This window comes from Leopardus geoffroyi, chromosome C2 (assembly GCF_018350155.1).
Source record: "Leopardus geoffroyi isolate Oge1 chromosome C2, O.geoffroyi_Oge1_pat1.0, whole genome shotgun sequence".
Classification (NCBI taxonomy): domain Eukaryota; kingdom Metazoa; phylum Chordata; class Mammalia; order Carnivora; family Felidae; genus Leopardus; species Leopardus geoffroyi.
In genome coordinates this window covers 104,153,859-104,175,158 of record NC_059333.1, presented here as the reverse complement: position 1 = coordinate 104,175,158, position 21,300 = coordinate 104,153,859, and the positions used below count along the sequence as shown (strand labels likewise).

At 39.9% G+C, this 21,300-nt stretch overlaps 1 protein-coding gene and 1 long non-coding RNA gene across 15 annotated transcripts in view; both read right to left on the bottom strand.

The window, feature by feature from the left end:
- The window catches only part of LOC123611305, a 24,248-nt gene that overhangs the window by 2,411 nt on the left and 537 nt on the right, over window positions 1-21,300 (bottom strand). The gene's annotated exons all lie outside the window — the stretch shown is intronic.
- The window catches only part of B3GALNT1 (beta-1,3-N-acetylgalactosaminyltransferase 1 (globoside blood group)), a 26,079-nt gene continuing 15,582 nt past the window's right edge, over window positions 10,804-21,300 (bottom strand). For 6 of the 14 annotated variants that reach the window (XM_045503082.1, XM_045503088.1, XM_045503081.1 and 3 more), the window contains 3 exons: window positions 18,496-18,559; window positions 15,642-15,733; window positions 10,804-12,617 (listed from right to left, as the gene is read on the bottom strand). In XM_045503082.1, coding sequence (XP_045359038.1) covers window positions 11,588-12,583 — 996 coding nt within the window. In that variant the 5' untranslated portion in view covers window positions 12,584-12,617; window positions 15,642-15,733; window positions 18,496-18,559 and the 3' untranslated portion in view covers window positions 10,804-11,587. Of the gene's footprint in view, window positions 12,618-13,046; window positions 13,114-14,306; window positions 14,333-15,641; window positions 15,734-17,229; window positions 17,446-18,495; window positions 18,560-18,961; window positions 18,967-21,300 lie in introns of all 14 variants that reach the window. The other 8 variants (XM_045503094.1, XM_045503084.1, XM_045503095.1 and 5 more) reach the window with 7 other exon arrangements.

Here is a 21,300-nt window from a genome sequence, read left to right as displayed (position 1 = left end):
GGTATGGCACACCTCTCAGAAAAGTGTTCAGAAGAAAATAGCCATGTACAAAGGTTCTCACAGATGCAGGAGAAAACACCGTGGAATCTGGAGACAGTGAAATAAACACACACACACACACACACACACACACACACACACGCACATGTAGCACTACTTTTAGGTATTCTAAAGGTGAAATGCTCAAGCGTGACCAGTACCTAAAACCTAGATGAAGAACAATAAAAGTTAATCAGCAGATTGCCAAATTTGAAATTGGATGTGACAAAGCAAAAAAATACGGTCTTGGATTAGTTTTCTCCTTTTCATTACAAATAATATTTGATAGCCAGAGTAGAAAAAGCAGCCCCCAAATTCTAGTCTTCTACCCCTTTTTCTAGGTAGAAAATTTCTAATATAGAATGAGAGATGTTATTCAAGATTTCAGGATGGATGTTTGCCATCTGAGTTAGAGTAAGAACTATGGACTTTTCCAATACTAGCCACAGAGCCAAAGAAATAGGAATGAAGATCCACAAACACCCCATCTTCACTTACAGCAATGGGTTATATATATGCTCTCTCTTTCCTTCCTTCTATTTTGTTTTAGAAATATAGTAGTGGCAATTTATCAGTTTGTTTTTTGTGGTTTTTTTTTTTTTTTTTTTTTGAGGTAACAACAGCAGATCCTGGTAGCATAAGCAGAATGGGAATTTAAGAGTTTTAATATAAGTGGTACCTCATGGAATTCAAGGTCAGTAAGTATTTAAATACAGTCTTGGGAACAGTGCACACCTAAGACTCAAAAGCTATCAAGAATGCTACAGGGCTTCCTCTTCTAGCTCTCACAGACTGACTGGTATTGAACTAGGCCATCTACCATAAACAACTATAAAACTGGACGTAACTATATTAAGCAGCTGTTTTCAAGCATTAGACAATAGCCAGTGTAAGATAGCAATCTCTGAGAGAAGGGATCACAAATTATCCCATGATCAACTCTCTCTGTAAAGGGACAGTTTTCTGATCGTGGCACAGCATGGTGGAGTCCAAGCAGAGCTGGACCAAACCAAATCTACAGAAATCAGGGTTTGGGGCAAGTGATGTGACTAGAATCTGTGGAGGGCTGTACAGAGGGAGTTTCAAGAAGTCTATGTGTGGGCCCTCCATGAGTTCTTAGCCACGGGCTTTACTGAGTGTGTGCAGGGTGAAACACTGAGGCTTAACAGAAAGTGGCTGCTACTGTGTTGAGAGTGAAATAGAAACACTACATCTTGAGCATTGCTGGGGAATATCAAGTTCTGACCCAAGCAGAGTGGGGAGACCTCCTTAATACTGTTAACAACCCAGACATCCAACCTGTGCCTTAAGGGTAAAGACCATTATCTAAATTAAGGCCTACTTCAGACCTAGCCTAATTGAGCCTAAAACCAAGTGCTAATAAGATCCACAAGAGAGCCTAAGGTGGGAAGTTGAATTCTAACAAGTTGGAGGGGCTTGAGGACACTTCAGCCTTTTATAGACAGGCTGAAACAAACCATAATATGTACCCCTTCCTCCATCCATCCCTCCCCAAGTCCCACCAAAATACAAGGTCAAGATGATCAGCTAATAACTGAACCACTTACTAGAACAAAAATAAAAATCCAAAACTCTTCAAAAGAAGATAATGGAATCCAGAATATTTACATATTTATAACATTGCTCCCATTGTCTAGTACAATATAAAATCAAGAAGTCACCAGATACCCAAAGAAACAGGAAGATGTGACCACTAGTCAAGAAGAAACAGCAGTCAATAGCAACCAATTCTGAGAGGCCTAGATAATTGATCTTAGCATATTTTACAGCAGCTATAATAAATATATTCAAGGAATTAAAGGCAACTCTGGTCTTAAAGAGAAAATAGATATGGCATCTCAACAGAGAAATGGAAACTAAAAATTCTAGAACAGAAAAGTAAATAAATGGAATGAAAAATTCACTGGATTCGCTTAACAGAACTTAGAGATGGCAAAAGGAATCAGTGAACTTGATTATACAGATTGCCCAGTTTGAGGAAAAGTGAGAAAAAATTGAAGGAAAATTAATGGAACTTCAGGGATATGTAGGACACTATAAAACAGTATAAGGTACAAGTTAGTCAAATGCCGGAAAGAGACAAGAAGAGTGGGGCAGAAGAATATTTGAAGAAATAATGGCCACAGATTTCTCAAATATTATGGAAAATGTCAATATATAGAACCAGGAAGATCAACCACAGGGAAGCTAAATATGAAGAAAGCACACTCCATAAAGAATTACCTGATGCAAAGTGTCAATAGCAACACGGTTAAGAAGTCTTCCTCTAAGGGGTGCCTGGGTGGCTCAGTTGGTTAAGCATCTGACTTTGGCTCAGATCATGATCTCACAGTCCATGAGTTTGAGCCCTGCATCAGGTACAGCTCTGAGCCTGGAGCCTGCTTCGGATTCTGTGTCTCCCTCTCTCTCTGCCCCTCCCCTGCTCATGCTCTGTCTCTCTGTCTCAGAAATAAATCAAAACATTAAAAAAAAATTTTTTTTTAAAGAAGTTCTCTAAAACAATCGATTTGAAAAATAATTTTTTTTATTATTTTTTTTTAACGTTTATTTATTTTTGAGACAGAGAGCATGAATAGGGGAGGGTCAGAGAGAGAGGGAGACACAGAATCTGAAACAGGCTCCAGGCTCTGAGCTGTCAGCACAGAGCCTGACGCTGGGCTCGAACTCAGGGACTGCGAGATCATGACCTGAGCTGAAGTCAGACGCTGAACCGACTGAGCCACCCAGACACCCCTGAAAAATAATTTTAAAAAGCAAAGAGAAGTAGCTAAGAAGGCATTTGAGGAAATTGTGGAATATTAGTGCTTAGTTAACTCAAAAGGGGAAGGAGAGGGCCATAAAGGTGCAAAACGGAAAGTAAATAACAGAATGGTACACTTAAACCCAATCATTTCAATAATTATGTTAAACATAAATAGACTAAGCACTCCCTAATAGGGCAAGTCTTTTTTTTCTTTTTTTTAACGTTGCTGAGACAACTGGGTATTTGTATGGGAAAAAATGAACTTCAAACCCGTTCTCACTCTGATTAAAAATTTAAATTGGAGATGGATCATAGACCTAAATCTAAAGCTTAAAACTCATAAAACTTCTAGGAGAAAATATAAGAAAAAAATTCTCCCTGACCTTGGTCTAGGTAAAGATTTCTTGGTTGGGGCACCAAAAGCATGAGCCATAAAAGAAAAAATGTGTAGGAATGTACAATGACAGACTTTTGAGAACTATTTGGCATTTTATAATAAAGTTATATATACATCTACCCAAAGCCCCAGCAATTCCATTCGTATGCATTTACGCAAGAGAAAAGAAAACAACACACAAAAAAGCCATTACAAGGATCTTCATGGCAGTCTTATTCATAATAGCCCCAAACTGGAAACAACCCAAATGGATAAACAAATTGTTGTTTACTCATATGACAGAAAAATTCTCAACAATAAGAATATACTGACACATTTCTGGTCTGGAACCATAAACCTCCTGAAGGTGCTGGGTCCCCCATCAAGACCTTTTGACTCCAGATGTCAACCCTTTACCCTCTTGGCCTCTATCCAGCCTGCCTGGTAAGGAGGCCAGTCTGGGGTTGGCTTCCATGGGAATCGTTGCTGTCTCCTGCAAGTTCTGAATGGAGAAGCCTACAGAGTCTCAGGCCTACCAGTCTGGCCCTAGACCAGCCATGGAAAAAGGGCACTTGGTCCCAGCTAAGGGTCTATTTGAATGTGGGCATTTTCTCTGTTTCTGTAAGCTACTGCCCTTCGATAAGCCTTAGACCCCAGCTCTGAAGCTCTGGCCAGAGATCACAATCTCAGTCTCACTGAGAGTCCACCAAGAATCCAATGTGAACTATGGACTTTGGGTGATAATGATATGTCAGCCACTGTAATAAATGCACCACTCTGGTGAGCAGTGTTTTAGTAGTACAGGCTGTGCATGTTGGGAGGCAAGGGAGCACATATTGTCCCTTCCTCTCAATTTTGCTGTAAATTTAAAACTGCTCTAAAAAATGAAATCTAATTTTGAAAGAAAAAAAAAAACAGCTCATACCAAAATTTCCCAGATTTCCTTAGTTGGAGATAACCTTCAGATTTTACCTTAAGTTGCTTTGCCCTCATTCTAAAATTTTTGAGGGGGACTGTCGTTGCCCTGATAGTGTCAAGTAGACCAATGGACTGTCTCCAGGGTGCTGGGATCTTAAGATGGGGGAGTCCTCATGGCTTGGGTCACATTGCACTAAATATGATTTTCAGTAACATGAGTTTCAATAACAAAAGTGAGGTTTCCTACTAGTCATTGAGCTAAGAGATAGGGTTAATTATCACTTGACCTTTGAATCTCAAATGAATCATTATTTATAGATATTAGACTGTCCTGAAACCTTGAGACACTTCATTTGGAATAAAGTAATGACAGCGGCCTTGAGGCAGGAAGAACGGTTAAGACCTGTGTCCCGGGCACTGGTCATTTCATTGTGGACTTACCAAAAGGCAGAGATTTTCCAGTTTCTCATTTATGAAGAGGACATAGTGAGTGTTGTTACCAGCAGGCCCTGAAACTACTTTGGTGCCAAGTTCATAAAACAAATTTCTGATATGATGATAGTCAGGGAGTAGACCTTAAAAGGCAAACAAATGTGGCCCTGGCCTTTCTTCTCATCCAAATAAGAAGCCGTGGTCCCCCTGGTGAGAGATGTACAGACTGTTCGGGGCTACAACCCTTGGCCTCTTGCTCTTCTGTCTCTCCTTCCGACAGAGGAATCACAGACAACCGCTGCCTTAAATGGAAGGCAGGCACTGCCAGGCAGAGAGAAGGCATTTCCTATCTGCTCCACTCTCCACTGAGCAATGTGGGCTGCTCACAGGCAGGGCACCATTCTCCAGGAAGATCTGTCCCACACCCTCAGAGCTCCAGGCCATAAACCAGAGGAGAGTGTGACTGATGTCCTCACATCTCCCCACTCACCCTGGGCACAACCTGTCCTGGGCAGGGACACTGTTCTTGTGGCCCCACAGTCAGGATGCCCTCAGCTGTGAGGAGCAGATTACTGGCCTCACCACTACAAAAGTTCTAAAAGTAAACAGTCTCAGGGTGGACCCGGCTTATTACCTCAGCCCACTGTCCTGATCTTTAGGCTTGTCACTTCTTGGGATCAACACTCAAGCTGTGGATCCCGGGACTGTAGGCAGAACATCTGATCAAAGAAAAAGAGCCTTTCTCCTTTGTCTGCTTTGCTTTTTTTTTTTTTTTTTTTTTAATTAGGGAGGAAGCCTCCCAGAAGCCCACCAGCAGACGTCCCCTTGGGTCTCACTGACTGGGACTGGTTTGCACACTGTGGCCTCTGTGGTGCACACAAAGGCCCTGTAGCCTTTGCCTGCACAGGAGAAGGCCAGAAGGCGGGAAGGTGGGCTGGTGGCCCAGCAGCAGGCACAGCATTTGATCTCCCCCCATCCCACCCCTGGCCCAGTAGCCTTTCCCCATGACAGTTTCTGACCCTGCTTTTTACCTTTGCCCAAATTTCTTGATATATTTGTTAAAACATTTATAAAAGTAATTTGTCCTCATTGTTGAAAATAACAACGAGTAATAAAAGGTACTTTAAACAAGAAAAGTCACTGAGAGGCACTTCCTGTTAACATTTTGGTATGAGCTCATCCTGCCTGTTTCTCTAGAGTTTCTACATCTGCAGCAAAGGGGAAACGTGGCATTTAAAATCGTCACTGCAGCTGCTGCAGACTTCAAGAGAATGCCCTAATTTATCTTGAGGGAAGTTGATTTCTTTTTATCCGGGAAATCTCTCGAATGGGCTTCCTTAATGGGGAATTGGTAAGTGGCACTCACCTCCACCCTGTCTCCCACACAGTCTGAAGGGCAACAATAAAACATAACGAGGACTGAATTAAAAGACATTTTGTAAATTATTTGTTGGTGACCTCAAACAGGCATGAGGGCTTGCAACTGTGGGAAAAGGGCCAGAGGTGAGGGGAGAAGGCTAGGCCTGGGGCCTGGGGCCTGGGGCAGGTCTGTTAGGGATGCTATAACAAAGTACCACAGACTGGGTGGCTTATAAGCAACAGAAAGGTATTTGTCACAGTTGTGGAGGCTGCTAAGTCCCAGATTAGGGGGTCGGGTTCTGGTGAGGCCACCTTAGGGTTACAGACTACAATTTTGTTGCATCCTCATATGGTGGAAAAAGGGAGACCAACTCTCTGACTTCTTCTGAGGGCACTAACTGCATTCATGAAGACTGCTCTCCTGACCTCCCAAAGGCCCCACTTCCTAATACAATCACAACGGGGGATTAGAGTTCAACATATGAATTTTGGAGGGACACAAACATTCAGTCCACGACAGAGTCCAAGTTGAGGGGGAATTTTCCTTGAGGAGAGATGTTTTAATTATCTATGCAAGACAGACAACTGCAATAGCTGAAAGCAAAATTTAGGATTTCTTGTGGTTCTGTGGGTTGATGGGGACTGGTTGGGAGGTCCTCGTTTGGGGTCTTATACAGCTGGGGCTGGAGTTGTCTGAAGGCTCAACTCCAAAACGATTTCTTTACTCACGTGTCTGGTACTTCGGCTGGCTTGGCGGGAGCACGGGACCTGGCCAGGTATCGCTTCTCTCTCCACATGGCTTTGCACATGGCTATCTTGGCTTTTCTCTGTGTGCTGGGCTCAGAGTGGTTGGACTTCTAATGGAAGCGTCCATTCCAAAAGACCATGGCAAACGTTGTAAGGCTTTTTTTGACCTAGTCTCGGAGGACATACATCTCTTCTGTCAGGTTCAGTTGGTCTAAGATTACTTCTCTAACCAGCACAAGGTGTAGGTACTCCATGACAAATCTGAAGTACTATTTTAGAAGTCCAAATGCAGTGTCTCATCAACAACACAAAAAATACCTAATAATCCTATAGCATTTACTGTGTGCCAAAAGCCCTGTGAGGTAGGTCATTTCCTCTCTTTTTGTAGGTAAAGAAACTGAGGCACAAAAAAGGCAAAGTGACTTGCCAGCAGCCACAGAGCCAGTAATCAGAGAAGCCTTAATTCAAACCCAAGCAACCTGGCTCAGGGTTCCTGAAGAACAGGAGAATCCAGGGCACCTGGGTGGGTCAGTCAGTTAAGTATCTGACTTCAGCTCAGGTCTTGATCTCGTGGTTTGTGAGTTGGAGCCCAGTGTCCGGCTCCGTGCTGACAGCTCTGAGCCTGTAACCTGCTTCCGATTCTATGTCTCCCTCTCTCTCTGCCCCTCCCCTGCTCACACCCTCTCTCTCTCAAAAGTAAATAAACATTAAAAGAAAAAAGAAGAAGAACAGGAGAACCCATTTTAGTGTTTCCGGCCCTGGGGTCTGAAACTTCAAATAAATATATTCCCTACTGGAGGTGACTTGAGGATTGCAACAGTCATTTTGCTGTATTGTCTTCTCCTGGGTAACTGACACCTTTTCACTGAAATTGTAAAAAACCTACAATCCTGTAACAAAGACCCAGATCCTATTTGGAACTGTCTCACTGGTCTTGACCCTCATCCCCTTCTGGAAACCTGAAATTGACATTCTTGCCTCCTACATAGCCCAAGGCATTTCCACACACAAACACCCTGACCATATGCATGGAGGACACATTTATTTTGAAATGCATGTGCAGCAAACTTTGTATGATGTCATCAGGACCCTAGTCTTCTCTTCTTGCTGGCTATAGGATCTTGTCATACTGCTGGGGACAGCACTTGTCTGCTAGGGAGTTGCTACTCTGTGCTCCATTTGCCACTGCCCACTGGCATCTTACTCTACATTCTGCCCACCTAACTTCTCCAAGATGCCTGGTGGCTGCACATTTCCTTAAATCCATTGGCGACTATACACTGGCACCTCAAAGTTCCTCCCACCAGAGTCAAGGCTAATCCTTTCTGGAGATTTCTGCATTTCCACTGAGGAATGTGCTCTAACCAAACTCGAGGTTACCAAGGGAAGTGCAGTGTAGCTGGGCCTGGAATATTCTAGTCCTGGCTTGAAAACGAGCTTGGACAAGTTACATGCCCTCATATCAAAGAACAAGAGTTCCCAAGTCTTTTCTTGGCAAAGATCCCTTTGCCCTCGGTGAACCATCATCAGTGACTCTGCACATACTAAATTAGAACAGTTTCTCCATGTTATTAATCAAATAAAAATTAACCCCCAATTAAGCTTGTGTTTATAAGCTAATCATGGCTGTTGTCTTAGCTCATTAAATTCTAGCCATGGAAACCTTTTCCTTAACTTAGGCAACCCTATCTTGTGTAAATGTATGGAATCCTCTCAGTTTTGGGGATTCTGAAAATTGTGCAGACTCCATTAACTAAAACCCCTGGCTGTGTTGACAATACCCAGGACTCAAAGACTAAATCCAAGTTTTGTGCCTCCATCACCCACTTTAAATACAGAGTGATGATATCTATCCTTCTTGGGCCCTCCTTTGTCCTTACAAGCCCCATGAGATAGCCCTTCCTTTGGGCACAAATTCTGTCAAGGGACTGCCCACTCAAATCTCCTCCCCTTGGCTTTCAGATCAACATGTGCCATCTATTTTGATGGGATCCTTGAAGGTTTGCTCCCATAGTAACTACATTGCGACAAAGAGCTGATGGAGAGTGTGGGGGGATCCCAATTAGAGTTAGTCTTCAGATCACACAAATCCAGAGAAGTTGGCTTAACATAAAGATTAATTCCCAGTGGATTAAAGGATAGAACAACACCAAAGATGGCAGGATGGACCTGCTACATAGTCACCCTCCCCATGAAGTCTGGCCCTTTTCCAACTCCTCTCTCTCCCCTCCAGCCTGCAATAAGTGCCTACCAGACTCCAAGAGAAGGTTGTCCCCAACCTAGTGATCAGAAATTGTTATATTGTTATAAATAGCTCAGCTCTGGCTGCCCTGCATGGGTTGAGTTGCTAGGAACACGATAATGCCCAGCACATTTAGGGTGGAGCTAGGGAAAGATTAACAGGGGTGAAAGGGTAGCCCTCTCAGGAGAGGGATCAAAGCACCAGCAGCCAGTGAGCCAGAAAACTTCTGATCCACTCAGGCCAGCCTAAGAACTGCAGATCCTGAGCCTCCCATCCCCTTCACACACTAGGTATGGCGGATTATATTACTGTACCCAACTATTCACTCCCTATCCTCTAGAACAACACATCCCTGCCTGCCACCACGTGACTTGCACGACTTCCTGTGAGAATACACTACTCCACCTGCCGCTGACACTGGGCTTGGCACGGGATTTGCTTTGGTCAGTGGATGTCAATGTGTTTTGCCAGCTCTTTTTTCCTTCCCTCTATAAGAATGGCATGTTCCAGACAGGGTGTGACCTGCAGTGGATGTTGTGAGATGAGAACGTACAGGCAGCAGGTCGTGGCCACCGCGTGCAACCAGTGACATGCAATGTGGATGGGGGAAGAAAATGTCTATTGTTAACCTGAGATTTGAGAGTTGCTCTTGCAGCCTAATCGGGCAAAAGCTAATGTGCTAGGGGTCACAAACTCAATGCTGTGGGCAAGCAGAGTAAATGAGTGAGGCAGAACGTGTAATGCCATGGTGATGGCGGGGCTATGGCAGATGGGAGAGAATCAGCCCAAGGTTAGTCTCCAGCACTAAACTTTGCTATGAGTCAAAATAAAAAATGCTGTCTATTTGGTTAAACATCAAAGGACAAAGTTTTAATAACACAGATGATATTTACTACTTGAAAGTTTAGACTATTAAGAAACATACAGTTAAAAATAATGACCCAACTTATTTTTTGTAACCATTTAACTCTTTAGAGATCTTTTAGACTCCAATCTCTAGTTGAAATCTCTTCTGAAATTTGGCCACTATTCACAGTTTACTTGTGATTTTTTTTTATTTTGTTTTAAAAGTTCTCTCTTAAGAAATTTTTTGATTTAGCTTACAACATCAATGTAGACTTCTGCAAAACCAATCTAATCACACTACAAAAATACCCACCATCTGTCTTAAAGAAAGTGACTCCTTATGAATGGGGATTAGCAAGGACATAGATTGATTCCATAGAATAGTTTATTTAATGGATTTTATTGTGACTGGTATCAGGTCTGAGATCAGGGAAATGGAAATAACTGTTTTATAGAGAATCACATATTATAACAGTTCTAATTGAAATTAAGCCTCTCTTTCTGGAGAATCGTAAATATTTCAGTATTACTAAGCTGACTACATATTTTCAAGTTTATATTTTCTGCCAAGGGATTTTATCTTTTGCCAACATGTCATCTGGAAAAAAGGAATCACTTGTCCCATATCAGCCTCCATGGGAAATTGCACAATCCCCAAAATCTGGGGCCAAGGAGTCTTCCTCTTTGACTTACCGGTAGGTCAGAGGTGACCAACATCAACACTCCTATGAAGAAATGTGCTTCTACACGACATGGAATTCAGATAGGATCTCAGACCATATTTTGGGGCTTTCCTTTTGATGTGAAACTAGTAACAAAAGCAGCAGCACTTTTTTTTCTTTTTTCCCTCTTTACTTTCAAATTGATTGTTAATGAGAACGCATGTGGCGCAGATAAGAATAATATGCATAGTATTCTGGCCATCAGGGTCCTTCTTTTCTTTTTTGCCTTCAGAGTCCTTTCCAAAAGGAAACATGCTCCCTGGCATTCTATATCATTCCCAATTTCCAGGTGGAAAAATGAGACAGATGGAGTGACATAAAAACACGGGGGATTGTAGTTTTAAAAACAAGACAAAAATTCAGATCTTCTTGCTTTTATTCTTCTTTGTATTACCACAGTAAAATATTTATCAAAGTCCAAGAGATTACTGATATGTGATAATTACCAATGTCTTTACATTAATGGAGCTATGAAATAATAAGCTCATCAGTGAGGTAACTGGGAAAAAGTTCAAATGGATAAGGGTGTATCACTATTTGCTTTATACAGTACTGAAACAACCATAACATTCAAACACCAGGAAGTCCTAAGTAATATTAAATAGTAATTCATAACCGTGAAATGCTGTAACATCTTGAAGTACCTTCTGAATGACCAAAACGGATGAAATTTTGTTCAGTGTAACTTCAGTTTTTTACACAGAACTATGTATTTTTAAAACTGGTAATCCGTCAGATATACACAAAACCCTTAACAGACTAGACTGCTCAAAGGGTAGAGCTCCCCATTGCTTCGATGTTATGGACTAATGAGCTTATAATTCAATGAAACCCTTTTAACAAGTTCTAGCCTACAGAATGGCACATTCAAATAGTTTGGTCCTATTCGTTTTATTAACAAAAATCCCCGATTCCTTTATAAGGTGTTTAATTCCTCTTACAATCACCTTTAAAGGGCCTGACTTGGTTTTGGTCTAGGTAAATCAAAGTGTGACCCTCCAGTCCCCAGTCTGTGCGTTCTTCATGAGTCTCAGTTCAGTGTAACTCAACACAGTGACCTTCCCATGAGTTTTCCATTGGACATTACAGTAATATTAATACTTTCCACAGAGTATCCTGTCTTTCTCTAGGCTTTTGTCAAATTAATAATGGCATGTGGTATTCCTTAGCATAACCTGCCAAAATGTGATAATCTCCTTGGAAGAAAAGCCATGAGCTGCAATCACACGTCTGAGTTGACAGACATCCAAATGGATCCTATATAAAAAGAAAAGGTTTGTGTCTTCTGGAATATGGATGTCCACGTTTAATAAATTCAAACAGATCCCAACATAAACATCTTCAAACTTGATGGGTTTTACGTGACTCATCATTTCATAGATTCTTGGCACCAAATCTCTGGACATTATATAACCCAACCCACTGCAGTAGGGAGGAAACACCTTGAAGGGATACTCTTGGTATGAAATATGGGCTTTTTGGTAAAATCCTCTATAGGAATAATTATCGATTAGAGGATAACCTGTGAAAAACTTCTCTGAATGGTTTACATTTAAAAGATACTTCACTAAGTTGCCAGTATTGATGAAAACATCAGTGTCTGTCTTCATGATGTACTTGGCATTGGGGCAAAACTCAGTTACCCACCTGAATGCCATAATTGTTTTCAAGGTCAGATTATTATACGTGTCTAAAAAATCTTGCCGTATTATGTCACCATAAAGAATGTGCTCATCCTCTAAGGACAATGCTAACACTTTGTCTTCCTTTTCGGCCGGCTGGCCTAGTAAGAAAAATGTAAGAACCTCATATCCCCACCAAGATTTTTTTTCACCCCAAGTAACTCTAATGGCCTGTCTGGCTTTCACATCTGAAGGGTGTGAGGTCACCAGGATGACAAGAAAAGGGTTTTGATGAGAGCAGTTTGAATGCTCTCGAAGTGTGAAGCGAAAGTCTTGTCTGTAAATTGGCTCATACTCATAGAAGTACATCCAGTTTACACGTTCTATCACATTGTAGTGGGGCAGGCTGAGGTACCACATCACAAGAAAACTCAGGAGGGATAGCAGCAGGAGGCTCCATTTGAGGGATCTCAGTGACATCCTACTCGGAAGAGTGGTCAAGAAAGCCAGGGCCATCCACAGCAGCTCAGAAGCACACGAGCCTGAGGTTCTGGAAGATTTATCAAAGACCTGGTTAGTACTCCACCACCCAAGACACAGTATTAAATGATATCTGATTATCTACTTAAAGAGTTGGAACAACAAAAGCTCCCAAGCAAAACCAAGAATCCTGACCCCAACCTAGTTCATTTCATTTAACTATAAGCAAATGGACACCAAAAACCAAGAGAGCATTTTAGCTTTTTACATCCAGACCAAGATTAAAAACATATCCTTCATTACTTTGGGAAAATTAATACTTCCTGTTTGATTTAAATAACTGTTAAAATATCATTTTGTCCCGGATGTCCAGAGGGCCAGAAAAAGATGATTAATGGGGGGGTTAAAAAATAAATCTGCAATTAAAAAAAAAAAAGCCGCATTTCTTCTTCACCACTATGGAAAGAGAAGTGAAGGATTTAATGCAAGGAGATATTACCAGCAACATGTCCAAATAAACCAAGGGTCTTTCTCAGCTGTGTGATCAGATGTGGATTCTAGCAAATCTGGAATAAGGAAAACCCAGTGGCTACAATTATTCATGTGAAATGAGATGGGAGCAGAGACTCTTCACCTGAAAGGCAAGTCCTCTAGACACAAACAGGGTAAGCATCTTCAGAGTTTTTAAATGGTCAAGACTGTGAAATAGCTTTTTCCTTGCCCCAAACAGATCCCAGCTCCCCTTTTACCTCACTGGCTGAACTCCATGCTCAGTCTGCACAACAAGTGCTTAAATTAAAGGCCTGTCCATAGAATTGAGTTTTCATGTGTTTCCCATTCTAATCTATTCAGAAATCCTGTGCCAGATCAGAATCATGGGATGGACCCTCCAGCTGAGATGAGAAGAGCGGTAATGTTACAGCATTCAGACTGGAGTGACAGTGTCACCTCAGTTCTGTGCTAGGTCCCAAGGATGAGGTTGGTTCACAATTCAGGATCCCACAGGGCTTTCTGGGCACCATGATATCAAGACAAACATGTGCTAAGTGTTTCCTAGACATTCCACACCCACAGACAACACCAGGCACTAAGACCAAAGGAAGGAGATGGGAGAAGGGGACCCCTAGGCAACAGGTAAACATGGAAGGACAGGGTGGCACTGACTGTTTATATCAATGCTAAGGGACTTCAGAGTAAGGGATGGATGAACAACATGAGGGGCAGGCTGAGGAGGTTCCAATGGTGCCCTTTCACTCCCCATCCTCTGGGAAGAGGGGTCCTGGGAACCCAGAATCTGTTATGAAGGGCATATGTTAATGTCATTATATGGGAAGGCTGGCCCCCCAAGGGTTCTACCTTGGGTCAGTCGTAGGTCGTTGGATGCACAGCTCTTCTGCCTCTTAATACTATGAAAATGACAGGACCTCAAGACTCCTTGTCCTATTTGGCCATATCCTACCTGCCCTGATTAGTTCTGGTCACAGTCAGTAATCTCTCCTTTCTCTAGAGCTTTCTATATTTTAAGTCACACAATACAAACTCTCCAGTTCAGTTTCATGTATATGTGTCTTGCCCCTCCATTTGTAGTCTATGACCTTGTTGGCGAAGTGTTTCTCACAATAGTCAAAGTGCAAGACAGACACAGACCTACAGCAGGAGAGCAATGCACATGGACTTGTTATGCTATTTCCATTTGTGTAAAGGATAAAAGGTAGGTCTGTCCATCCCACCCCAGTCTTCCTCTCTCCCCCTTACTAGCCTTGCACAGCCAGCTCCTGGAAAAACCTGAAACAGAAGAGACCTAGAATAAGAATTATAGAAGTAATGAACTTCTTCCTACACTGTCTCCTCATCTGCGACTAGACACTGCATGCACAACCCTAGGGGTCTTGATTTACACCTCAGCCAATGACAACTTTTACGTTTATTACAACACTTGTCAGGTGGCAGTTTTACATCTCATTCTAATAAATCAGCACACTGGAATAAATTTCAGACTAACGAAAGGAAAGTATACTGCGTAAGGATCAGCATTTACAATCATATATAGGCAATGAAGGCTCCATTACTCTTCAATAATGGGAAGAACTCAAAGCAGCAAATCTTATTACAAAAGTTATCTCACATGCATTCAATAGGCCATGTTTCTTTTCTTTTTTTTTTTGTATTAAAAAAAAAATTTTTTTTTAACGTTTATTTATTTTTGAGACAGAGACAGAGCATGAACGGGGGAGGGAGAGAGAGAGAGGAAGACACAGAATCTGAAACAGGCTCCAGGCTCTGAGCCATCAGCACAGAGCCTGATGCGGGGCTTGAACTCACGAACCACAAGATCATGACCTGAGCCGAAGTCGGACGCTTAACCGACTGAGCCACCCAGGTGCCCCTGTATTTTTAAAAAAATATGTTTATTATTCTGAGAGAGAGAGAGAGAGAGAACAAGAAGCAGAGGTGCAGAAAGAGGGAGAGGGACAGAATCCCAAGCAGGCTCCATACTGTCAGCACAGAGCCTGACATGGGGCTCAAACCGATGAACTGTGAGCCAAAACCAAGAGTCGGACGCCTAACTCACAGAGCCATGCAGGCGCTCCTATAAGCCATGGTTTTTAAATGTGACAATGTGACTGTGGCTGTAATGTCTACTGCTATGGGCCCACAAAGAAAATAAAACAGCAGCAAGGAGAAGAGGAATTCTCTAGTCCAAAAAGAGGGGAAAGTCTTTCAAGGACCCACAACACAGGTGGTTCTAAGGGCAGAGAGACCAGAGTCTACAACCCAGGTCTGTCCTTTAACAAACAGGGCAAGCAGGTATGTTCTTCCTTTTGGAGCCTCAGTTCCCACATCTCTGCACTAAAGATGTCAAATACAGTGGAGGGTGACAACATGTGCAAAGCATTTCACTGGCCATTAAGTGTTCAATAAATAGAGTCTGGTTCCCAGCTGTGTTCCCCCTTGGCAGCCTTTGTGTCCTGTCTGTGTTCTCTAAATTGATTTTTATTGTCAAATGGGTTATCCTGGAAAAAAAATCTCTATGAGTTCTTACTATTTAAAGAAAAATATGTTTTGAAGCCATAAATATATTTCTATTTCTTACCTCCTTCTTGATTTATTTCTTCTGAGTGAAAGATCTTCAATTTGACCAACCGGTCAGTAGTATGTAGTAGTCAAAAATAATGCTTGAAATTTCTGTAAGACATATAAAAAATGTAACCGCATTTACTTATGGGTCAGGGAATTAGAAATCAAAGATGGTAAATGAAGCACGCCCACCTCCTCCAATTTCTTTCTGAACTAGGAACATATATTGAAACAAAAAGTTAAAAAAGTTACCATTAGTCCACAGAACTCAAGAGTTCATGGCTTTATCATGGAAAACAGCACTTGGTATTCAAGGCTTAAAACATAATCTAAATTCTCAGGTCAGCTCGTGTCTTAGGTCACCATACCAGTTTTACTTCCCTGGATAAAGAACTCAGGGGTCACTAAAATAGGTGAAACATAAAACTTCTAAGAGACACTCTGCTGGTATCCTCTCTTTAATTCTGTGTTCCATGTATGCATTCACAGGAAGCAACCCTTCCCAAATTCATCTTTCCCCTCTGAACCTCCATCTCTACTGACAAATAACCCAAGGCACATTAATAAGCAGTGAGAAGAGAAATAGTGCGACACATCTCACTTCCTGTCATGATTCAGTGGCTCATATCCTGGCTTTTACTAGTCAAGTTTGAAAATGAGAGCAGGATATAAGAGACAGGCAGTCACCGATATATACAATTATATATACAAATTTTATACAATTGTATATATATATATACAATTATACAATTTTTATATACAATTATATACAATTGTATACAATTTTTTGTATATATACAAATTTTTTCCTTATATACAATTTTTTCCAATGAATTAAAGATCAAATGGAAGAAAAATGAGCCTTTAAAAGCACTAAAAGAAAATATGGATGAACATTTTAGTAATTTTGAAATGGGGAAGACTTCAATTACTCAACTATAGGGAAACAATCTAGAACCCATAAAGGAAATTTTGATCAAATGAAGATTTCAAAAATTTCTTGAACAAGGTTAAAAAGCAAAACAAAAACAAAAAATAAAAAACAAACAAAAAACTAAAAAAACAAACAACAATAAAAAACACAAACAAGGATGAAAGATTAAAAAACAAACTGGAGAGAAAAAAAAACAACCTGAGATTTATGACAAAGATTTGTAAACCCAAAGAAAAAAAAGAGTTCATACAAATTAAGTACAAGATGAACACTACAAGAGAAGAAATGGCGGAAAGAGAAATTCTCAAGAGAACTACAAATGATCAATAAGAACAGATGTTCAAACTTACAAGGAAGCAGAAATATTGACAAAAATCTCAAATCAGCAAATTAAAGGAAAAAAAAAAACCCACATGACAATAGTCAGTATGTGTAGGGGAAAAGGTATTCTCATGCACTCTGGAGGGAAATTTGAAAACACGTATCAAAATTTTAAATGTGTATACTCTTTAACCAAGCAATTACCACTGCTAGCAATTTATCCAAAAGAAGTAAGCAGGCAACTGTGTGTAATTTATAATATGGAAAAATTTGATTTTAAATGCCTCACAATTGGGAACCGGTTAAATACAACAGCATATATTTATTTATTATATGTGATGAAGCTTACCTATATCTTCCCTTGATATATAGCAAATGAAAATCGCAAAACTGCTTATGTGGTATAAGTCCTTAAACCCATATAGTCACATATGCTAAGCAAGATTTTCTAGAAGGATATGTCTCAGTATGTCAATGGCTTCTATTCTGAGGGATTTCTGGAAGACTTCTTTCTTTCATTTTTCTTTTTGTATCATTTAGATTTTCCATGCCATTTGTGTATTGTCTTTGTACATAGATAAAAACAAAGTCAAAAAAATTTTTTAGTTTTATGCTTGCATATCTCAAAGTTCAACTGAATGGTAGTAACCCTAAACGAGCAGGCAGGATTCTGAGTTTCATCTTACCCCAGGTTCTTCTCCCAAAGTGTAGCCACGTACAATTCATGATATGTCTATTAGGTACTATCCTCTCTTATTTCAGTAAATATTATCTCAACATAGTGAGGAATTATTTTAAAAGATTAAGTATATAGTAATTCTAAATATAAATCTACCAGGACTTACATTAGCTTACAATAATAGCACTTTACATATAATCATGTTATGTATACACACACATATTTAAACAGTTGATGAAGTGTTTGCAAGTATTATTAGTATCCCCCCAGTAACTCTATACAGTGGGCCAGCTGGTTTTACTGTACCTATTTTATAGATGAATTTTAGAGATTTCAAGTGAACTGAAAGTGAAATAAAGACACTTTCAAACAGACTAGGACTTACAAAGTCCACAAACTCTAGCTGGGAGAAGTATCAACAGAATATGTTTTAGTATGGAGAAAAGGGAACTCAGGAGGAAGGAATGGCATGAAAGGAACAGATGTAAGCCAGGAGGCCATTAAAAGACCGTGAAAACTAGTAAGTACAGATACTGTAAAACAAAATGAGAGAAGAACAAGAATACAATTTTTTTTAATGTGGTCAGAAAAAGTGAAACTGAAATACTATACAAAAATGACATGGTTGCTGTAAAAAGACTTAAAATATGTGAAAAATTAAGATGTTAATATTCTTACCTAATTCAAGAGGAACAAGGAGTGATAAACTTTAACATTTTACAAAAAAAATCATTTAAAATGTACATTATTAACCTTGAGAGTGACTATTGAAAGAGCAGATACGGAATACGTATCTTCCACACTGAGAAATAAAAGAAACAAAGCAAGCTACCAATAGAGAAGAAGAAAAAAGCAGAAAAAATGCAAGGCAAATAGAAAACACAAAAGATATCAGAAGTAAATATAAATGTACTGTCAGAGTAAATATAAACCTACCTCCTAAAAGAGATTCTCAACGTGGCTTAAAATTCTGCCATTATACTGCTTATAAGACGCATGCCTAAAACAAAACAACATAAAAGTTTTAAAATTAGTAAATAAAAACCGTATCATGACAATGCCAATCAGAAGGCTGCTGTAGTTAATTATTAATGTCACATATTATATTTATTCATTTTTAAATATTCACTTTGGAGAGGGGGGAGGGGCAAAGCAAGGGGGGCAGAAGACCTGAAGCAGGCTCTGCACTGACAGCAGAGAGCCTGATGTGGGGCTCGAACTTATGAATCATGAGATCATAACCTGAGCCGAAGTTGGACGATTAACCAATTGAGCTTCCAGGCCCCCTCATGTCACATATTTTAAATGAACAGCATTTAAAAGGGATAAGATTTTGTTACTGATAAAAGGAGCCATGCAACAAGATAATGTAACAGTTATGAAACTATATCAACATAAAAACATAGCCTCAAAAATATATAAAGCAAACTCGGAAAAGCATAAGTACAAATGGAAAAAATCTATAATCCTAATGGGAGATTAAAAAAAAATTTTTTTTTAATGTTTGTTTTTGAGAGACAGAGACAGACCGTGAGTGGGGGAGGGACAGAGAGAGAGGGAGACAAAATCTGAAGCAGGCTCCAGGCTCTGAGCTGTCAGCACAGAGCCTGACATGGGCTCAAACCTACAAACCGTGAGATCATGACCTGGGCCAAAGTTGGACGCTTAACCAGCTGAGCCACCCAGGCACCCATATATAATCCTAATGGGAGATTTTGAACAAATCTGTCTAAATCAAGCAGGCAAAAAATAAGGATATAAGTGTTTCAAATAATATTAATAATCTTGATCTGAGAGAATGGAATATTTGTTTCAAGAACACGTGAAATATTCATTAAGAAACTGTTCATGTTAGGTTATATAAGTCATCTCAAGAACTTTCAAAACTCAATTCAACAGGGGTGCCTGGCTGCCTCAGTTGTTGAGCATGAGACTCTTGATCTCAGGGTCATGAGTTCAGGCCCCACACTGGGTGTAGAGATTACTTACAGAGAAAAAAAAAAAAAAAAAAAAAACAACACAAAACAAACCTCAACTTAACAGAGGCCACATTATCTAACCACAATATAATTATGACAAAAACACAACTTGAAAAACACAAACAAAAAAAACCTGTTTGGAAACTCAACACCCTTACACACAGTTTCTGTTTAATCCATACATTTAAAGAGAATATCATATTGGAAATTGTAAAGGCACTATTACATCAACCACTTAACTGAAATCTATTGGTTTGCAGGGGTACAGGGGAAGAAGCCAAGCAATTTTTTTCTGCTTTAAACAATGATCTATAGTTCAGGGGGACAAGTGTTACAACTGAAGAGGAAAAAGTCCTCTTTATAGAAAAATGCCAGTTATAACTGTAGGTAGAATGACAGAAGAAAGCTATCATTTTGCAACCTCTCGTGAAACTATTGATTCGGGCAATGATGATCAATCAGCGTTTTAATCATCAAACGAAAGATTAATAAGGCACCCAAGTAACCCTCCAAAGACTGCCTTCTACTTACAAGGACTAAAACAATATAAAATTTACATTGGAGGAATCACAGTGCTAATCATCAATCTTAGCAGAATGATGGCACAATTTCATGCTATTTATCTCCTAGTGAGCTATACTGTAAAGTCACAATATTGTCTCCGATGAATCCTAACCAAAAATGTTTAACTGGAATCTAATAAAAATTTACATGAAATACAGGATAGAAGAACAAGCTAAGGAACACCACAGGAAGCACTCAAAGAAATCAAGGAACTGGGACTGTCAACCAGCATGGTGTCTTCAGCTGGTCAGAAACATGAAAAAGGGGATGGCTGTAGGTTAAAAGAGGTTTAAGGACACACCAATTGCAAATGTATGGTCCTGGACCGGATCCTGGAGAAATCTGAATACAACATAGATATCAGGTGATGCCAGGAGGATTATTAATCTATTTAGGTGTGATAATGTTAGCTGGCTACAAAAGAAAATGTTCCTGGATAAACAAATGTGGTATTTCTATACAATGACGCTACTCAGCTACAAAAAGAAACAAAGCACTTATACAGGCTATAACAAATGCCAGTTTTAAGAATTCAGGATGTGGATGAACCTGAAAAACATGAGTCTTAAGTAAAAGAAGATCAACACAAAAGACCATATATATATATGACTCCATTCATATGAAACATGAAAGGCACGTCTACAGACAGGTTAGTGGTTGCCCGGCGGTGGCACCAGCAACTGGTTGCAAATGGAGATAAAGAATCATTTTGGGGTAAAGGAAGTATTTTAAAATTTGATTGGGTCATGGTTGCAAAACTCTTGTGAATTTAGTAAAAATCACTGAATTGTACAGTTAAATAATTTATGGGTATGTAAGTCATATCCCAATAAAGCTGTTAAAAATAATTTAAAATTAAAAAACCTTTTCCTATTTTTAAGAGTATATATTTAGGAGTAGAAAGCCAAGATAGCTGTATTCACTTTAAAATATTTCAATAGTGGGGCTCATGGGTGGCTGAGTCGGTTGAGCATCCAAGTCTTGATTTCAGCTTGGGTTGTGATCTCATGGTTTGTAGGTTTGAGCCCTTCATCGGGCTCTGCACTGATGGCACAGAGCCTGCCTCTCTGATTCTCTCTCTTCCTCTCTCTGCCTCTTTCTTTTTCTCTCAAAATAAATAAACTTGAAAAAGAATTAAAAAATAATAATATTAAAAAAATAAAGAAATAAAATATTTTAGTAATAAAAACTAAAGAGA